This window comes from Glycine max, chromosome 1, assembly GCF_000004515.6.
Source record: "Glycine max cultivar Williams 82 chromosome 1, Glycine_max_v4.0, whole genome shotgun sequence".
Taxonomy (NCBI): domain Eukaryota; kingdom Viridiplantae; phylum Streptophyta; class Magnoliopsida; order Fabales; family Fabaceae; genus Glycine; species Glycine max.
Window position 1 is genome coordinate 50637605 of NC_016088.4, and position 18476 is coordinate 50656080.

Below are 18476 nucleotides of genomic sequence, written 5' to 3' on the forward strand. Positions count from 1 at the left end.
ATCATATGACAAGATACACGTTGCAGTATCTGTAGTCTGTACCTCCTAACTTTCCCTCGTCAAAACGACAAAATCAATGTTCCGACTCCGCGTTACCGTGCGCACCATTGCAACTCGAACATTCTGGATATCGACAAATTTCAACATAGTGATTGCTGTAACAATTTTAATTAAAACTTTATACAAATTTGGTAAAATGTCTAAATTCAACTCTTGGAAAAAGTCCTTACGGATGATAATTATAACGTATTTATAGAAGTTAATCTTCCAAAAAGAATAAAGTAACACTAAATTAATGCATGACTAGTACGTTTAAGATAAGATCTAAATTAATACTACCTATTAGGTAAATATCTAAAGTCCAATCTTGCAAAAAGTCCCTACAAATGGTAATTATAAGTTTTTTTATTTATAGAAGATATTTCTTCCAAAAAGAATAAAACAACACTGAATTAAATGCATCAATAGTAAGTTTTGGATAAAATGTACATTGATACTAGTTGGGTAGATATCTAAACTCAACTCGTAGAAAAAGTACTTACAAAGGGTAATTATAACTTAAATTATTTATAGAAGATAATTCTTCCAAAGAGAATAAAACAACAATAAATTAAAGCACGAATAGTAAGCTTTTGATAAAAATCTAAATTGATACCAATTGATTATATATCTAAACTAAACTCTTGGTAAAAGTCCTTACAAACGATAACTATAACTTTAAATGTTTTATAGAAGATAATTCTTCCTAAAAGAATAAAACAACACTAAATGCGTGAAAAGTAGTAAGTTTTGGATAAAATCTTTAATAAAACGAACTTTTCCCTACTAAACTTAGCCGCGGCTAAAAGAAAGTAACCAAAACACTAATCAATGAAAGAAAGAAAAAAAAACCCAACAACAAGCAAAGCTGTCTTTTTCCCTATATATTTTTAAAATCCTGTTCCTCTGAAATTAATAAAAAGGAAAACTCTAATCATTTCAACAATATAAAAATCCCTGAGGTTTTCACTTTTCGTTCTTACACAATCATTTCTTCGGTAAATAAATAAAAATAAAAGTATCCCCCTTTAAAATAACTTTAAGAAAACAGTCTTTTACACTTTAAACTTTTTACATTTCGACTGATTACATCTTTTTATACATCATTATATCATACGCACTTAGTAATATTTGCAGGATAAACAAAAATCTATAAAGAGAGGGGAAAAAAATGCCCAATTTCTGATCTTCTTGAACAACTTGAAGGGATAAAAAGGTACAAAGTTAAAAAAAAAAAAAAAGCTAATAAATAGTAGCTACTATGTTCATGGCAAGAACCCACTATTCACATGATGGCTGTGATGATGTTCTATGTTACAGTTACTGTTATTGCCACCGCTGTCGCTGTTGTTATTAATATTGTTACTACTGTTACTAGCGACATTGTTGTCTTCTCTGGACTTCAATTCGGGTTCGGTCGCAGGCGTTCTGGAAGCTCCGGCCCCGGTGGCCGGAAAACGCCCACACTTCTGACACCTGGTCACCGCCAAAATCTGCCGACAGGAGGGGCAAGAAGAGTGGGACCCAAGCCACGTGTCGATGCAGGGAACGTGGAAGCCGTGGCCGCACTGCGGCAGCACGCGGATCTCGTCGCCGGCGGCGAAGTCGGCGAGGCAGATCGCGCATTCCGATGTCGCCACCCACTTGCTGGGGTTGCTGTCCACGTACGCGAACTTCGGCAGCGACTGCAGCACCTTCTTCTTTAGGCCCTTGTTCGCCAAGGCTTGCCGGGGAGAGCTTCCGCCGCCGGAGCCTTGCCGGAACCACGCGCACCGCGCCACGGCCACCAGCCCCACCACGCAGATGAGGGCGCAGAGGAGCGCCGCGAGAATCACCACGAAGTCCGACTCAAGCGCCACCGCCTCCGGCGGCGCCGCTACCGCTGCCAGCGAGGTGGCGTTGTCCGCGGACCCGAGAATTCTGAACGCTCGCGTCATCTAGCTGTCCCAGTAATCTCCTTAAAAATATGTTTTTCTTTTACTTATAATTGAGACAGGAAGAAATAAGAAACAAAGAAAGTGTGCTTGGAAATTAGGAGGAGGTGAAAACAAAAAGTGAGAGTGAACAGAGAGAGAGAGAGAGAGAGAGAGAGAGAGGGTTTTGGTTTGGTGTTTGGGTTTTGGAGTGGAATTCGGGGTTTAAATAATTGGGGTAGGTATTAATAGGTTGAGTTGGCAGAGGTTTTGGGCTTTGATAGTGGGAAAAAATTGAGGTTAGTGCGGTTGAAGATAAGGGATTAAGGGTTGCGAGAAGACTTGAGTCAAGATCATGACTAGAAAGAAGGTAGTGAGAAAGATGATCGAATTGAAGGAGTATTTTGTTTGTTCGGTAGATACGAATAAAGTGGACCCTTCTTGCTACGCCAAGTGGGTGAGGAAGGTAAGGGACAAAAGTGGACATAACTCAAGCCTTGGCTGAACTTGTTCTGCTTTCAATGTTTCTTACCTTATCTCTTAAGGCCCACTAGTATATATGTTGTTAAATGTTAATAAGAACAATAATAAATACTAATATTCTAACCTTTAATAAAAATTGTTTTGCTTTTGTTGATTGGCCATGTATAATAGGTTTTGGTTTCTTTTTGTTATCTAATAAGTATAAATTGGTTTGATTTTATATATGAACGTACTATAGTAGATAATTGTGAGTCCGTCCCTTATCAAAGCAAAAGTAACTACTAGTCAAAAAATTTAGTAGGTTCTAGAGGATACCACTGGTAAGTAGTCACTTGATCACAGTTTTTCTTAAGTATATTTTTGTTATTGGTGTCAAGAAATTTACGATATTCACATAGCTGTTTAATGAATCATTAACCAAACTAGATTTCATTAGTAAGGGTATTCAATATTTTGAGCCAAAAGACGTGAAGAATTAAAAATACATTTAATGACAAGAAAACAAAACTGAACCAAGAACTCAATTTTAAAACCGTCCATGAAATAAATGCGAATCTCGAATTCGGGTATTTTAAATTCTAACTGGGAAAGAGTACCAATTATCGAGAAGAAATATGAAATATTTGCAGCCAATTGTGCCACTAAATTTAAAGTAAGTTTCATGTTTGCTGCTGTATCAAGCTAGCCTGATTGTGTCATCAACTTGTGGGCGTGCGTTCAAAACCACAACCACATGTTTACCTTTGTTTAGTTTACCGTTTTTAAAATAGGGCTGATAATTTAAAATAACCAAAAATAAAATAGTAGCAAGTGGCCCTCTCACTCTTTTTCGTGTTTCTTGGAAGAAAACATAAGCAACTGAGTACTACTGTCCAGCATCTAAGTTTTGGCCACTTGATACCGCACATTTAGGCTGCATGTACATACGAAGAATGGAAAGCCATATTTACGTACGTATTCCTTATTCCTTAAGCTTTGGCCTTTCTGTCCTTACTTTATTTATTTTTCGAGATTCTAATTTTGCGAATATGGCACTCCCATTTGTTTTCATGGATCTTGTTATTTTAATTGTATTATTCTATAGTTTATTCATTAAGCTATATTCAACATTTAACAAAATTATCAACGCAACACTTCATTGACACTCTATTACACTATTACATAAGTATCTTTGTTAATTACTAGATGAACTGAATTTACAAGACTAAAAGAATAAGAGGATTGAATTTGCAGAAAGATGATAGTAAAGACAGAAAATATGATTTTATTTTTTATTGAAAACATATATGATACTGAAAAATAAAATGCATTTTTATTTTATTTTTGATCTTAAATCAATTATTATGGGTATCTCCAATTTATTAGGTCAAGAGATTAATCATGCTCACATTATATAATTATTATTGACTCAGGAAAATTTAACATATAAAAAAAATCAAACACAAATTCTTTCACTAAATAAATTATTTTCTTATATATAAATATCCTACGACCTTACCTAATTCTTCAACGATAAGTATAAAATGTAATCTTTAACTTCTCTAAATTGATAGCATGAAATAAAGCTCTCTTTCGTGATTTGTTTTTTAAATGTGAGATATATGTTGCCGCCATTCGAGATCACAGATTCATGATGCAGGTGGAAAGTATTGGCCTTTATGAAAAGTTGATGTAAATCTCACCTCAAACTACAGGGTTTTTGGTTTTGGCCAGAAGAGAGATGTCTAATCTAAAGATTAATCAAGCCCATCTCTTCGGCTAAATTCCATCACCCATTTAACTTCTTAAATTTTACTTTATATTTTAATTACTTTTAAATGTAATTTTTTTCTTCTCTTGAAACAAGTTTATCAAAACTACATATAAATTTTATAATTTAAATAAATTTTACCAAGAAAATGTTTAGCAAGTTATGAAACGTATGGCTATATCATACTACTATATCATAATATCCTACAAAATACCAACAAATTAAAATCTATGAGCAGTGACAAGAAAGAAAGTGGGCAAGAGGGAGAGGATTTAATGCACCCAAATAAGAGAGTGCGTCGCCTTTTGAAGACTTTATATTATAGCCCTTTTTTTCATCCTACTTTGATGAGTGAGCCACTAAGGCTCGTTAAACATGTGCTAGTGTCTGGCACCGTGGGTAAAGTCTGAACTACTTTTCAGTTCAATTCATAACATAACATTTGTTATATATATAATGTTGTTGCCTAGTGTTGCAATCTCCAAATCAATGATTGACAGAGATTAAAGCTAACGTGACCCCCATATTCTTTCTCAATTCGGCAGTGGATGCGTGACACTGCAGAAAAAAAGCATCGCCTCTTTCCCTTTCAGCATGTGTCCTTGGCAGCAAAATATAACAAGATCGAAGAAGAAAAAAGATCACAACATTTATTTGTTTATTATTGCTATTGCTGTATCCCAGTAGACCATGCATGTAGCTAGCTGGATGTAGTGTCTATTTATAATTTGTTGTTTGTTGGAGTGATTAGTTCATTTTGCATTATGGAGCCAACTAATTCGTAGGAAAAGGCTAGGCACTTTCTGTCGAATAGCCACAGATAACAAACATGCATAAACCAACAAGCATGAGATTATGGTCAGGCAAGACAGACAGGAAAGGAGGTAAAAATCCTTAACAGGGTTTCATAATGGCTTATCCTTTAAGGAGGTCACAATGGCTTATCCTTCATAGAGAGACACAACGTCACGTTCCCAAGCAGGGGTGTCTATTCTAATTCATTCAAGCTATGTTTGGATTAAAATTAGAAAAATGCTTTTGTGAATTTTAATGCATAATAGCGAATTTCAATACACAAAATGAAGAAGAGTTTTGGAAGTAAAATAGTCATAACTGAAATCCAAACATTTACCAATTTGTTTATAATATATTTAGAAAGGTACTCCTTCCCAAAATAAATATAAATAAAATTAACTACTTATTGCACTAATTAAAAAAGTATTAATATCATTTAATTTTATTAATTACATTTGAAAATAAACTTCTTTTCCTAAAATGTTCTTAATTAAAATTTAATATAATTTCAATTAATTGACTTTTTTTCCCTAAAAAGTCATTAAAGTACAATTTCAATTAATTGAAAGATATTTTTAAAATAATATTATTAAATAAGGTAAAAGTATTTACATTTTGTTTTTATTGAGTTCACCAAACTTTTTTTTTTTGCATATAATAATTGAGTCCGGAAAGAGTACTTTTTTAGAATTTTTTTTAATATAAACTACTTCAATAATATATATATATATATATATATATATATCATAAGAGATAAGAGAACGAGTCTACCAATTTTTTTGTTGATAATATATAATTGAGGCTAGAAGTACTCTTTTAGAAAAAATAATTTATTTATATACACTACTTCTGCAGTCTTTATTTATTATAAGAGAACCTTTATTATTAAAAATATAATTTATTGTTTAAAATAAGAAAAGTGAATAGTGATTGGCTGTTAGAATTTAATTAAATATCTAAATTCAACTCTAGGAAAAAGTCCATACAGACGATAACAATAACTTCTATAGACAAATAGACAATTCTTCCCAAAAGAATAAAATACCACTCCATTTATGGATGAACAATTAGTTTTGGATAAAAATTTATAATTGATACCGGTTTGGTAAATATCTAAATTCAACTCTTGAAAAAAGTGAAAAGTCCTTACAAATAATAAAACAACACTAAATTAGTGCATGGATAGTAAGTTTTGGATAAGATCTTTAATATAATTAATGAACTTTTCCCTATTAAACTTATTCGTGTAAAAGAGAGCAACCAATATACAACTGATCAATAAAAGAAAAATATACTCAACAATAAGCAAAGTTGTCTTTTTTCCGGAACAAATGGTAGTGATTAGTTTGTTTCTTTTAATTGAGTAATTCAAATTTTTAATTATAAAATAAATTATGTTGAAAGAAAAATATTTATACTATGTGTACTCACAATTTTTAATAGAGATTAATCACTTCATATTTAGAAGAAAAAAAAAAGTCGTCCTTCTTTTTATATATTATTTAAAACTTTTTTTTTCTGAAGTAATTAAAAAGGAAAATTTCAATCATTTCAACAACGTGGGGTTTTCACTTTTCATTCTTACAAAAATTTTCTCATATATCTAACAAGGAAAATAATCATTTAAAATAAGTTATAGAAAACAGTCTTTTACACTTTTAAGTTTTTACATTTCGATTAATTACAATTTTTTATACATCATTATATCATACATGCATACGCGCCAATCCAATCAGTAATCTGTGCAGGGTAAACAAAAATCTATAAAAGAGAAGTGAAAAAAATGCCAAACTTCCTATATAAATCTTTTATCAACTGAATAAAAATAAACTGAAGGGATTATAGGGTACAATTTATTTTTTTAAAAAAAATGAATATCCAAATAATAATATTTCCTGAAAATTGATAGTAACAACGTTTGGTAAGAAATATCAACGATTCAACGTTTGGTAAGAAATTCTTCACGTCACGTCTCTTTGGATTGCCATTGGAAGTATTTTGAACGTACTTTTGCCAAAACAAACCCTTTATTACTTCTCCGTTTAAATACAGTAGAAATTGTACTACCAATATTTGAACGGCGAAACAAACATAATTCTAATAATAACAACGTCCCGTTCACAAGAAGGGCAGCTATTTTATTCACTAATTTATGAATCTCCCAGGAGGTGCAACTTTTAGAATGTTTGGTAAGAGGGTTTTTTCATACTTTATAATCGTGATTTTCTGGATTTTGGATAAGATGATTTTTAGAAATAATTGAAATTACTTCGGTTAACTATAAATATTATAGGAAATGACTATAAAATGTTTCCTGGAAATCAAATGTTTTTTTATTTGGTTTTAGTAATTTTTAATATATAAATATTTTTTTCAGAAATATCTTTTTAAGAAAATAACTTCCTCTTGTACGCTACTTTATCTCTTATTTATAATAAAAAAATCTTTATTATTCGAAATAAATCTTATTGCGTTTAAAGTAATAAAGTACTATTATGATTTTTTTTAGTTTGACAAGAGAGTTTCCATCCTCATGTGTATTCTCAGATGCAAAAGAGAAATTAAAGGTAATGAACAAACAGGTATTATGTCTAAAATGATTTTAACTGAGAACTTAATTTTTATAATTAGGAAAAGTTAAAGATTATCAATATGTTATGACTCAATTATTCTTTAAAATAATCTATCAGATATGTCGATCAGTTGGCACAAAATTGTTTAAATTTAATTAATAATTTTCAATTTAAATCTTATTAAATATTTGAGGTAAAATTTTTATACTTATAATAATTCCATTCTTCTATTACTTGTGATTTATAAAATAAAGTACAAAAAGTACTTGGAGGGGATTATCGATCTCTATAGATATTTTTTATTTTTATATAAAGAAACCTCACGCCAAGATATATTGCCCTGACTGTATATTACACCCCCCGCTGCGTTTCTTTGACTAAAATTTGCCACTTGGAACCTTTACGAGGTGCATATAACAGTGTGGATGTAGATGTAAAACTTTGTGATGATTTATTCATGGGGAAAGTCATAATCACGGACCTGAAGAGTAACCACATCAAGGGTAATATATATCATGATATCATAGGGATAACGTTTTCCTTACACCAAGTCTCGACCAAAAGATTTACCATTAGGTAAATGTCACTTGATATTTTCTTACTATCACATGAAAATCTTTTATAAATGATAACTTGTCTATGAATAATAAAATAATAATTTTTAATATCGCAAAAAAAAACCATTTATAGAAAAAATTTATATATATCTACGATATTTTTCTAGAATAGAATCGGACATTTATTTACCAGAACTAAGAACCCGTAGCATCGTGGTATTCTTCGTATATATAGAAACATCTAATGTGATTGTTCACTGAATTTTGTTTCAATATTCAACGCACACTGAGATGGTCATTTTCGTGACGGTTCCCTTTCCTTTTCTACTCTCTCCGTTCACTGATTTTTGTGTAGCGATAACAATCACTACACTGCCATCGATCGCACAAATGGAGAAGATATTTAAGTGATCATTACAAGTCCATTACTTATCAAATATTGTTGTCCATTACCGTCTAGTTCAACATTAAATGTCATCATATTATGAAATCAATTTTATCGTTAATCTTTGAAAACGGTACAAGGCGATTCCGCGCGCCCATGTGATATATTTCATCAAATAGATATTTACTGCTAAGTTTTATGGCAAAAACAAATAAATGACCAATAATCAGCAGAAATTGTAATTTATACTTCCTCTATAATCATATATAAATAAAACTAACTAATTCTACACTAATTAAGAAAATTAATTAACATTATTTAATTTTATTAATCTGAATAAGATTATACATTTAATTTTGATTCAATGCTAGCATAGAAAAGTTTTATGTTAGTACTAGGAAGAACAACCATATTATATTCAGTATATTGTCATTTTATATGATTATTGTATTGTTTGAGATTCACAAATTAATGTGATAAATGACATGTCAGTCCTTTTTATATATTTTAATTTTAATGATAATATTATTATTTTTTTTATTAAGATGCATGTATCTACTCATCTAGTAATAATGAATCATTTATAACTAATGAATTATCTATAAGGATTGTTATGTTACACCATTGTAACAACTCCTGCAATCAAAGACTCACCCCTCTAACGCTATAAATATTAGGTTTTATCTCTTTCTTTCGATTCATTTTTAACTCACTCACATATCTACTTAAATGCTGAATCCTTATCCCCATCGTTTACTCTTAAGAGGGCACCAATCATGAAACCCATCCCGACTATGTTTATCCTAACATCAGCCAACTCTATATTTTGATAAGTAAAATGATAAATACAGTTAAATTTATAAAATCAGTTGTCAACATATATTGGATAATTACATTAATAGCTTATGAAATTAAGTTGTGCATATCTTCATTATATGTATATACCTATTACCTATTTCTACTTAATTTGAATGTTTAATTATTTTACTTTTGTGTGTATCATAAAGATAGTTTTAAACTAAAACAGTTAAAACGTAGTTTTTTTTTTTAAAAAAAAGAAGATCATCGAAGTGGCTTATATTTTTTTTTAAGAAAATATTTTCTATATACAAAATTAGGAATTGAACCCTTAGAAGACCCTGCTATTTTACTTCCCTTTATTTTTTTAATAATCGAAGTTCATTTTTTTTTTTAAAAACAATGTCAAACATAATGGAATGTAATATACTACTGATGGAATTTGGATAATGTGCATGAATGATAGATTTTCTCAGTGCAACCATTATTAACGTTTATGAATCATCAGTAAAGTTTGAACTTTCCTTTTTTATGTGTTACACTATTTGTTTGCCAGTTTAATTACTTTGATCTCAGTGCAACCATTATAAATGTTTATGATGGATTTGTTCTATTACTTTGAACAATGTGTTGGAAATTGATCATTCTTGATACAATGACTGAACTGCAATTAATTAATGGGACTATAAAATAAATTAGATAGGAGAATAATTATAATTTTTTACTCTCTCAAAATAATATTCGTCTTAACTTATTTTATATAGATAAAAAATAATAAATAAATAAAAAGAGAATAATAATTTTATAAAATTAACTTTATATCATCATTAATTTATTTATAAATTTTATTGTCCAACATTCATATTACAAAGAATATAAGTAAAAAATTAATGATACATTAAAAAAAAAATAATAATTATTTTAGGATGATTTTTTCCCTCTTACATAACAATCACAATAGGACAGAATGAGTATTTAATAAAGTAACAAATTAATCTATCGAGATTTCATGCTTTTCTCAATTATCGCTTCGGTTGCATGATCATTGAGAATCATAATTTGGAAAAAAATACTGAAATTGGATTTATTGGGTACTGATAAATTTGAAACAAATGGTTAACAATTAAGAAAAAATGACTTATAGAATAATTGTGTTACACGTAACTGATCGCATAAGTTAAACCAAATACCTTAGACATTCACAATTGAATTGTTGCTTTGATTTATTTTCATCCTTATAGAATCTTTCTTTTTTTTTTTCCTTTCTTTTATATGTTTCTTGATTTATATCTTATTTTAATCATTCACAATCTTTAATGTTGCCCACAATTCTTTTGAGATGATTCTTTAAATTTTTTAAGTATAGACCTTTGTCTAACCGCAAATAGTCACACTAGCAATAATTTTGGACAACAGCTTTAAAATATCGAAAATATTTCATTTTTTTAAGATGACAAAATTTGATAGTAGATATTCAATACTAGTTGTTAATCATGCCAAGAATTACTTCAAGAGAAAACAATCTCAAAATTTATTTATATTGAAATGGAGTCAAAAGCAACTTATATATTCATCTTTCAAAGAAGGAAAGTATATATTTTAAAAACAAAGAGAGTGCAATTAAAGTATTTTTTTGGAGACAAAAAATAATAATTTACACTTGTATTTTTTAATACTTTACCACTATATTTAAAAATCCATTCCTCATTTTGCACCCTCGGAGCCTTTTTCTCAAGCATGGATCAGAAGTATCAACATTAAAAGCATGTGAGGGCAATGCTTCCATTAGGTGCAATGAATTATGCTGATCAAGAATGTACAAGTTCATCTCTAAGTTTCAAGATACCCCATAATCTAGAAAGTGTTTTTTTTTTCTTTTCTTTTTTATGTAAAGATTTATGTATAAGAATAGAGATGAATATATGATCATATGCTATGTGGTGGTTCTAATTTCCACAGGGTCAGGTTTGACAAATGAGAATTCACCTTCACTACTACTGTTGGTTTCTCCCTCACTATCTTGTCTATGTTCTGCTTGTTGTTGGTCGCCATGATCAACTCTTACAATGAAGCTTGTTGTTTGCGACGCCAACGGAGACAACTCAACACCATCGGATTCATATTCATGATCTTGATCTTGATCCTCGTACGCTGTTGATGAGGAGCGGGTTGAGTGGCCAGTAGTTTTGAAACGGTGTAGTGTGGGGCCAGTGGAGTGCACTGTTGAAGAATTACCAATGGGGCTTCCATCCATGATTCGTGCACTCGACTTTCCTAGCGTCACTGCTCCTCCCTGCTTCTTCTTCGCAGCCATGTGCCATTTCTTCAGAGCCTTGTTTGTTTGCTCGTCAAATATTGCTGTTTTCATCCTTGAACCCATCTGCGTGTATGTATGTGTGTGTTTACAGTGATACATTGTCGTCAATTAGACCAATTCAAACGTTCATAGCTTGCAAAAGTAAATCGTGTAATATTACATAATACAAAAAATGAGAATGTTAATTAGTAACTTAAGGGCTTACACAAAATTTATTCAATGCTATATATTAAAAACATTTAGTAGAATACATTGAATATTATTTGGTCCAAAATTTACTTTAAGTCACTTGATATTTATAGTTACACAAACTTTACCTTAACATATAATCCTATATCATCCTTTGCTATATATTAAAAATATTTAATAGAATACACTCAGATTCTATCAAAAAAGAAAAGAGCACATTTTCTGATTTGTATGTTATTTTCCAAAGGAAAAAGTTATTTAGACACCCAACATCAATTGATAACTTGAGAGAGATAGAGAGAAGAGAAAGAAACATTGATATGATAGATAATGTAATGTGATAAAAAGAAAAAAATAAATAAAAGTTTTGGTTGGACGTTTAAAATAAAAGGTTGTCAAAATATTATCATTCTCTTTCTCAAAATAGATAGAGAAAAAAATATAGGAGTAGTTATTAATGCAGAGCAATTAAAGAGTAAAGACATATTGTAAATAACATCACAATTAAATTTTTACTAAGATTTCATTTGAATGGTTTGGTTAAAATAGCTTAAAAAACATAAGGAGGGTTAGTAGCATTGGTAATTATATTGGAGCTGTCATTTCTTCTGTTTACCCCTCTTTTTTGGATAAACAACACTTGTGTGCCATATGTCTCGGTTAAGTTCATGCCAGACCAATATATTAGTAATTGAAATCATCAAACCTTGCAAGAATGTCTCAACAAAAAACCAGGAAATAAAAATGTGAAGGTATACCTGAGTTACAAGAGCATATAATGGAAGGGTGATATAGCTGCAGAGGCATAGCATCAAAATCCTGCAAACCTCATGAGAATTAATCCAATTAGTTTATCATTCTAATGCTGGATGTGTCTATAAGACTCCCTCTTTACTATTGTTTTCAAATGCAAAGAGATAACCTCAACTAACAACATAAGACACCAATTAAAATACGAAATGTGTTCTTAGGCAAGCAAGAGAATTTCAGAAGGCTTACCCTAGAGCTACTTTTACTACTGCAAGCTTGTAGTCAGTACGGAAACAGTTTCTCAACCCAAAAGAATACTGCAAATAAAAAATTGTTCTTTTATTATTCAGGAATATAGACAACTAAAACACATTAGCCAATAGTCAAGATAGTGTAATGAACTTCATTACCCATATCCACAAGATATATGTTATTTGGAACGCATTCTGCAAGTGTAAGAAAATCAGTTAGTTGCTAACTTTTAATAATTGATAAAATAAAATAAAACAAAACTTCTTCAGATAAACATTTTAACTCTCACAAGTACAAAAAGCTTAATATAGGTAGTATAGGTAGTTTGATATAATTGTTTATAGAAGATCCACCAAACTATCTCAAATTGAATACACTTAAAAAGTCGAGTGCTTTAAAGCTGTTTATTAAAAAAGAACAAGATTTGCCTGAACAGACAGACAAGTTTTCAAGGTAAGCATATGTGATCTTCAGCATTATAGATAATTAGTGTTACACAGAGAAGTATACATTTGCCTCAAAGGCTGCATTGAACTTCAAATCTCAGTAGTTATATATTGTCTATTCCGTATCAAAAACATTTATCCCAGTATCTTCTAAAAGGAAATCTATTGCATACCTGGAACAAAGCAAAATGGATAAGATGTAGAACTAACTGTGGCTGACCAAACCAAAAGTATTTGTCTGAGCCTTGGACAAGAGGCATTCCTTGGACAACTGCATGTCTTTCCGTGATTTCAAGAGCCATATTTGCCAATATGGCTTGAAGTTTTGTTCCAACAGCCAAAATTATCTGCAACCAATCAAATGGCTTACAATTCTAGATCACAGCCAATTTGAGAATTTCATATATACAAAGAACAGAATGCTTACAACAACAGGAATTAAGGCTGCCCAAAGTACGGTGTGCCATCCTGCAAAATTATATTAATTGAATTTAGTTGAATTTTCAACTACAAAATTAACAAATTCCATAGGACACCCCAGACAACATAGTTGCTTACCATTAACATTGATGAGAAGGTAAACTACAACTGATGCCCAGAGGATAGGACTGTCAATAACATAGTTAGCACAGATTTCCAATATACAAGGAAAAACCTTACATAATACTAATATAATGTTGCATATACATTTTACTGTTGTTACTTGTTAGTTTTACCTAACTCCCACGACCACCTTGAAGTCATCTTCTAATGATCTTTTGATATACTTTTGGAAATTAAATTTACTTCCAGGAGCCAGGTGGACCTATATATATTCATAATTCACTGTCAATATAAGGTAAATCCACTGTGAAAAGAACATAATTGTTCCATAAGAAGGGTTGACTTACAGTGATAAACCCATTGCGCAAAGTGAGGTAGTCAGTCTTATTTACAGACCTATAGAACTGCCTAAAGAAGCAGCGCTGAAATTGAAAAAAAAAAAAAGAAGCTATGTTACATCATCACTTCAAAATAAGCATGAGAAATAGAAGATATAGAACATAATGAGTTTTGACATACAAAGTTTGCTAAAATTGACCAATTTGATTTTCTAAATCACTGCTCAATTTATAACTCAAATTATTGCCCCTAAAGTACCAGCTTTCTGTTTCTTTAATAAATATTACATGTCTACCTAGCCATGGTGCCTCCATCTTGTTAGCGAAATTACACTAGAGACAAGTAAGATGGGTCTTACAATGTAGAAGAAGATGGGAATCCTAGTCAAAAAACTGGAATGGGCTCTCACGAATGATGTTTCATGAGTAAGTCTAAATCTTGAAGCAGCTGCATGCACACATAAATAGTAAGTGCCCAAATATACGCATGAGGTTTCATGTAATACTAATAGTATTTCCAAGATTAAACTTGCAAGTAAAACTGAAGAAATAGTAATTTTACTAGAAGAAAATACACATTGTTGAAACCCATACCATTGGCGAACTCATAATTATGAGTTGAAGTCTCCGCTTCCCATGCCTTCCATCCACGTATCTGCAGAAAGAAAACTCTGAGGTTTGGAACTATAACGGAATTTAGTTTCATCAAAACTAAACCAATTTAAGACATCGCTTAAAGATCTAACCACAACCAAAAGTGTACTTCTAGACTAACATTTCCAAAGCAAGAGAAAAGAAAAGGCATAAGGTTGTGTATCCTTAATATGCAGTTGCACAGATAAGGAAAATACATTGAAAAATGCTAGAAACACACTTTCTAACATACTTTTTTGAGCATGCTCTTTATTATTGGTTAAAATTTATCGAAAAACACAAATTTTGGTGGGTTTTATATCTCATTTAATGACTTTCTCTCCTAATTTTGTAGTTTTCAATAAATTTTAACCAGCAATAAAGTATGTGTTAGAAAGAGAGTGTCTTGCTAGCACTCCTCAAAAACATTTGAGGGCTAGTCTACAAAAGTATAGAAGAACAAACACACCTTTAGTCTTCCAAGCATCATTGTAATAGCACTGTAAAGCACATGAATGACTGCTAAGAAGAATACGAGGATGTGTAACTGGTGCAATCCATTGACAGATAAAAGTGGCTCGTGTCCCTGTAACCGCCAACAATTATATAAGCAGCTATTCTTAGGAGACAAAATTGTTAATAAAGTCAGGCTGTGAAAAAGAAATTGTTTATATTGTGCTTACATAAATAAATAGAATAAATCAAAATATCATTATAAATATACAGAAGAGGTGGTAACTATAAAGAATTTGCATAAGTAAAAACTGTAAATAAACATTGAAAATCACTGTAAAAATTATTATTATTCTCTAGAGCAATTGATAAAAGAACTAACTTGATAAGCAATTAATTGTTTTCAATTTGCCAATCGATTAACCTACATCCACTACCTATAGTTATAAGTTTAGCCGTGAGATAAATTCTTCAAGGCAATATTCCAAAAAAGAACATAGAATAGATGAAAAAGAACAACTGAATAAAGGGCAACACAGTTATACCTCCCTGCTGCATTTGAACGAGGTAGTATCAGCAGCTAAATATCTACGTTCATAAGATAAAAGTTTCCTACGATGTTCCTCTTCACTATCTGATGCCTTTTTGTCCTCCTTATATTTATACGGACATGGTAACATATTGTCTGCCAGCTTTTCGGGAATACATATTCTGACAATGTAACTCTGCCCGAAAGTCAAAAGCAGTGAAATGAAACCTAAAATCATCAACTCTGCAAGAAAAAAACAAATCAATGAATAAAATATACTAGTACTGCTAAAATATGACAAATGAAATGGTTATTTATTGCAAATAAAGCTTGAAAAGAGCCTTTGACTTGTTAAAATTCTTACCAGCCTTGACCTTCTCCAGAGCTTCAAGCAAAGCCTTCTTTTTCTTTTGTCCAAGCCACTGAAGAAAATTTCAAATGGGTGAGGAAAAGAGTACACAAGAGAATTCCAATAAACACCCATCATGATCACAACAACAAATCAGACCAACCCCTCAACTTGATACTCCTATATTTCTAACACTAACACTTCAAATTATGTGCCTGAATTTCAATAACAAAGAAAAAAGATACTCTAATTAAATACTACTACTCTCCAAATCGTCCTCGGGAATTCAAAACAAGGGAAACCAGAAAAAACTCACTCCTATGAAAAAAAATTAAAACCCAGCAATAACAACTTCAATTTAAAATTGTTATAACTAACTTGCATGAACTCTTAATTTGAACGAAACAAAAAATTATTCTTCAAGTTGAATGAATCAATTCAACTTTAAGGAAGAATTTTTTTTTAATTTAAATTGGTGTTTTGAAAATTTCTCACAAAGACAATTTAAGAGAACCGCAAACACAAGATAAGGAACGTAATGTCATAGCTAACAGTAAATTATTCATCTATATATGTAGGTCCAATGACCAAAATTCAGCAAGGAAAAAAAAAAGATATTTCAATTTCCAAATTAAATTACAGGGGACATAAATTGAGAGCAGCCACTACCGTTTTTCTGAAATAAATTGAAGAGACGTGGAAAAGACAGTTGAATTCAAAGGGAAACGCACAAACAGAGAGTTAACGAAAACAATAATAATAATAATAATTACAGAAAGAGAGGTTCAGAGTTTCATTAACTGCATACATACCGTCCCAACTTTGTGGAGACTCTTTTCGAGTGCTATGGATACCAAGATGAAAACAGTACAGACAGCAGCAACGGCCCACGTTGGTGTCTGGTCTAGGTCTCTGGAGCTGCTGCTACTTTCACCTGCTGCCATGGCCAAACCTCCAAAACAGAGCCATGAAAACAACACAGAACAAAACAGCTTTCTGAACTTGGAGCTATACATGGGGGAAAAAAAGAAGAAAAAGACTAGACTAGAATGAAGGAGAAAACTGGGTTGTAAGAACTTAGAAACAGGTTTTATGTGTCGGTGTTCCTCGTGAAGAGAGAATATAAAGAAAGAAGGTTTTTACATACGAATTGAGAATGATGCTTAGAACGAAGGAAGGAAGTTGTAAATGGTGTATGTGCTGCAGAGCTGGAATATGACAGGTTTGCATATGTTGGGTTACAAGTGTGAGGTGAAGTCCCACATCGAGTAAAAGTAGAAAGGTTCAGTAGTATATAAGTGAGGAGAAGACTGATAAACTTGAGCGTTAAGGTTTTGGGTCAGGTAGCCCGGTTCCCTATGCTATTTTACAGACACCATTATTAATCTATGCAAATGTTACCAGCTATTCTTATGTCATCCATTAAAGTGTTAACAAAATTATTGAGATATGTAAAATTATATTACGCATAACTTTTTTTTTTTTTACGTTTTTCTGTTATTTTTATATTAAATATTTTTTCCTTCTTTTTAGTTTATTATTGTTTTTATGGAAGGAAAATATAGTTGTTTTCTTTTTTTATTAGAGAACTTGCCTTTTTTTTGTTGAATTCAAAATTATCTGTCTTAGATTAAAGATCAATTTATCGAGACTTATTTAAGAAGTTCAACTTTTAATAATTTTTTTTGTATATACCAGGGGCTCTCTATTTTTAAATAAACATAAAATAAAATAAGAAAATAAAATATTTTAAGAGGTTAACTTGAAAAAAATAAAGGTAGTCGAAAAGGAAGAAACTAATATAAGGGTTGGGTAGTTATCGTAGTTTCAAAAAGAATAGTAAAAATTTAAACATCTAAATATAAATATAAAATTATCTAGTGAAATATGTATATCAAGAGAAAGTATTTTCTTTGTTAATAATATAGATATAAAAAAATTGAGGATCAAATATTTTGTTTTATTTGTATAAATCAAAGATATGTATCAGGTATATTGGAATTAAGCTAGACTCCTTAATTGAGGATCGAATATTTAATAATATATGTAAAATATTTCTCTTTTTTATTTGAGGAATTACTATATATTTATACATAAAATATTGGTTGATGCTGATATATTTATTTATTAATAAAAATGTATCAAGCAATCTCGCTCATCGTTGTTTGAAGCTGTACATGGTTTGACTTAATTAATTAACGTTAGTCCACAGGATAAATATTTTTTTTTAGTGTCTTCCTCTTGACACGTTCTATATTCATTGGTTTTGAGATGCTCATTGAATAATGCAGCATGATCTCCATGGATACGATCGAATAAAAAAAATTGTTATTATGATAAAAGAAGAAGAGGGAATACGAGATTATTATAAATCAAAAGAAAAA

At 30.8% G+C, this 18476-nt stretch overlaps 2 protein-coding genes across 2 annotated transcripts; both read right to left on the minus strand.

Annotated features, from left to right (window-relative positions):
- Positions 1 to 1222: 1222 nt before the first annotated feature.
- On the minus strand, positions 1223 to 2578 carry LOC100789620 (RING-H2 finger protein ATL8). Its single transcript, XM_003517074.4, has one exon. The coding sequence runs from the start codon at positions 1974 to 1976 to the stop codon at positions 1305 to 1307; it is 672 nt and encodes a 223-aa protein (XP_003517122.1). The 5' UTR covers positions 1977 to 2578; the 3' UTR covers positions 1223 to 1304.
- Positions 2579 to 11063: 8485 nt separating this feature from the next.
- On the minus strand, positions 11064 to 17470 carry LOC100790155 (MLO-like protein 10). The gene is made up of 15 exons (XM_003517075.5): positions 16905 to 17470; positions 16108 to 16165; positions 15760 to 15986; positions 15231 to 15347; positions 14723 to 14783; positions 14488 to 14576; positions 14138 to 14212; positions 13964 to 14052; positions 13806 to 13855; positions 13675 to 13715; positions 13421 to 13594; positions 12960 to 12995; positions 12799 to 12866; positions 12558 to 12618; positions 11064 to 11673 (listed from the first exon to the last, which is right to left on the minus strand). The coding sequence occupies exons 1-15, from the start codon at positions 17106 to 17108 to the stop codon at positions 11227 to 11229; spliced, it is 1797 nt and encodes a 598-aa protein (XP_003517123.1). The 5' UTR covers positions 17109 to 17470; the 3' UTR covers positions 11064 to 11226.
- Positions 17471 to 18476: the final 1006 nt, after the last annotated feature.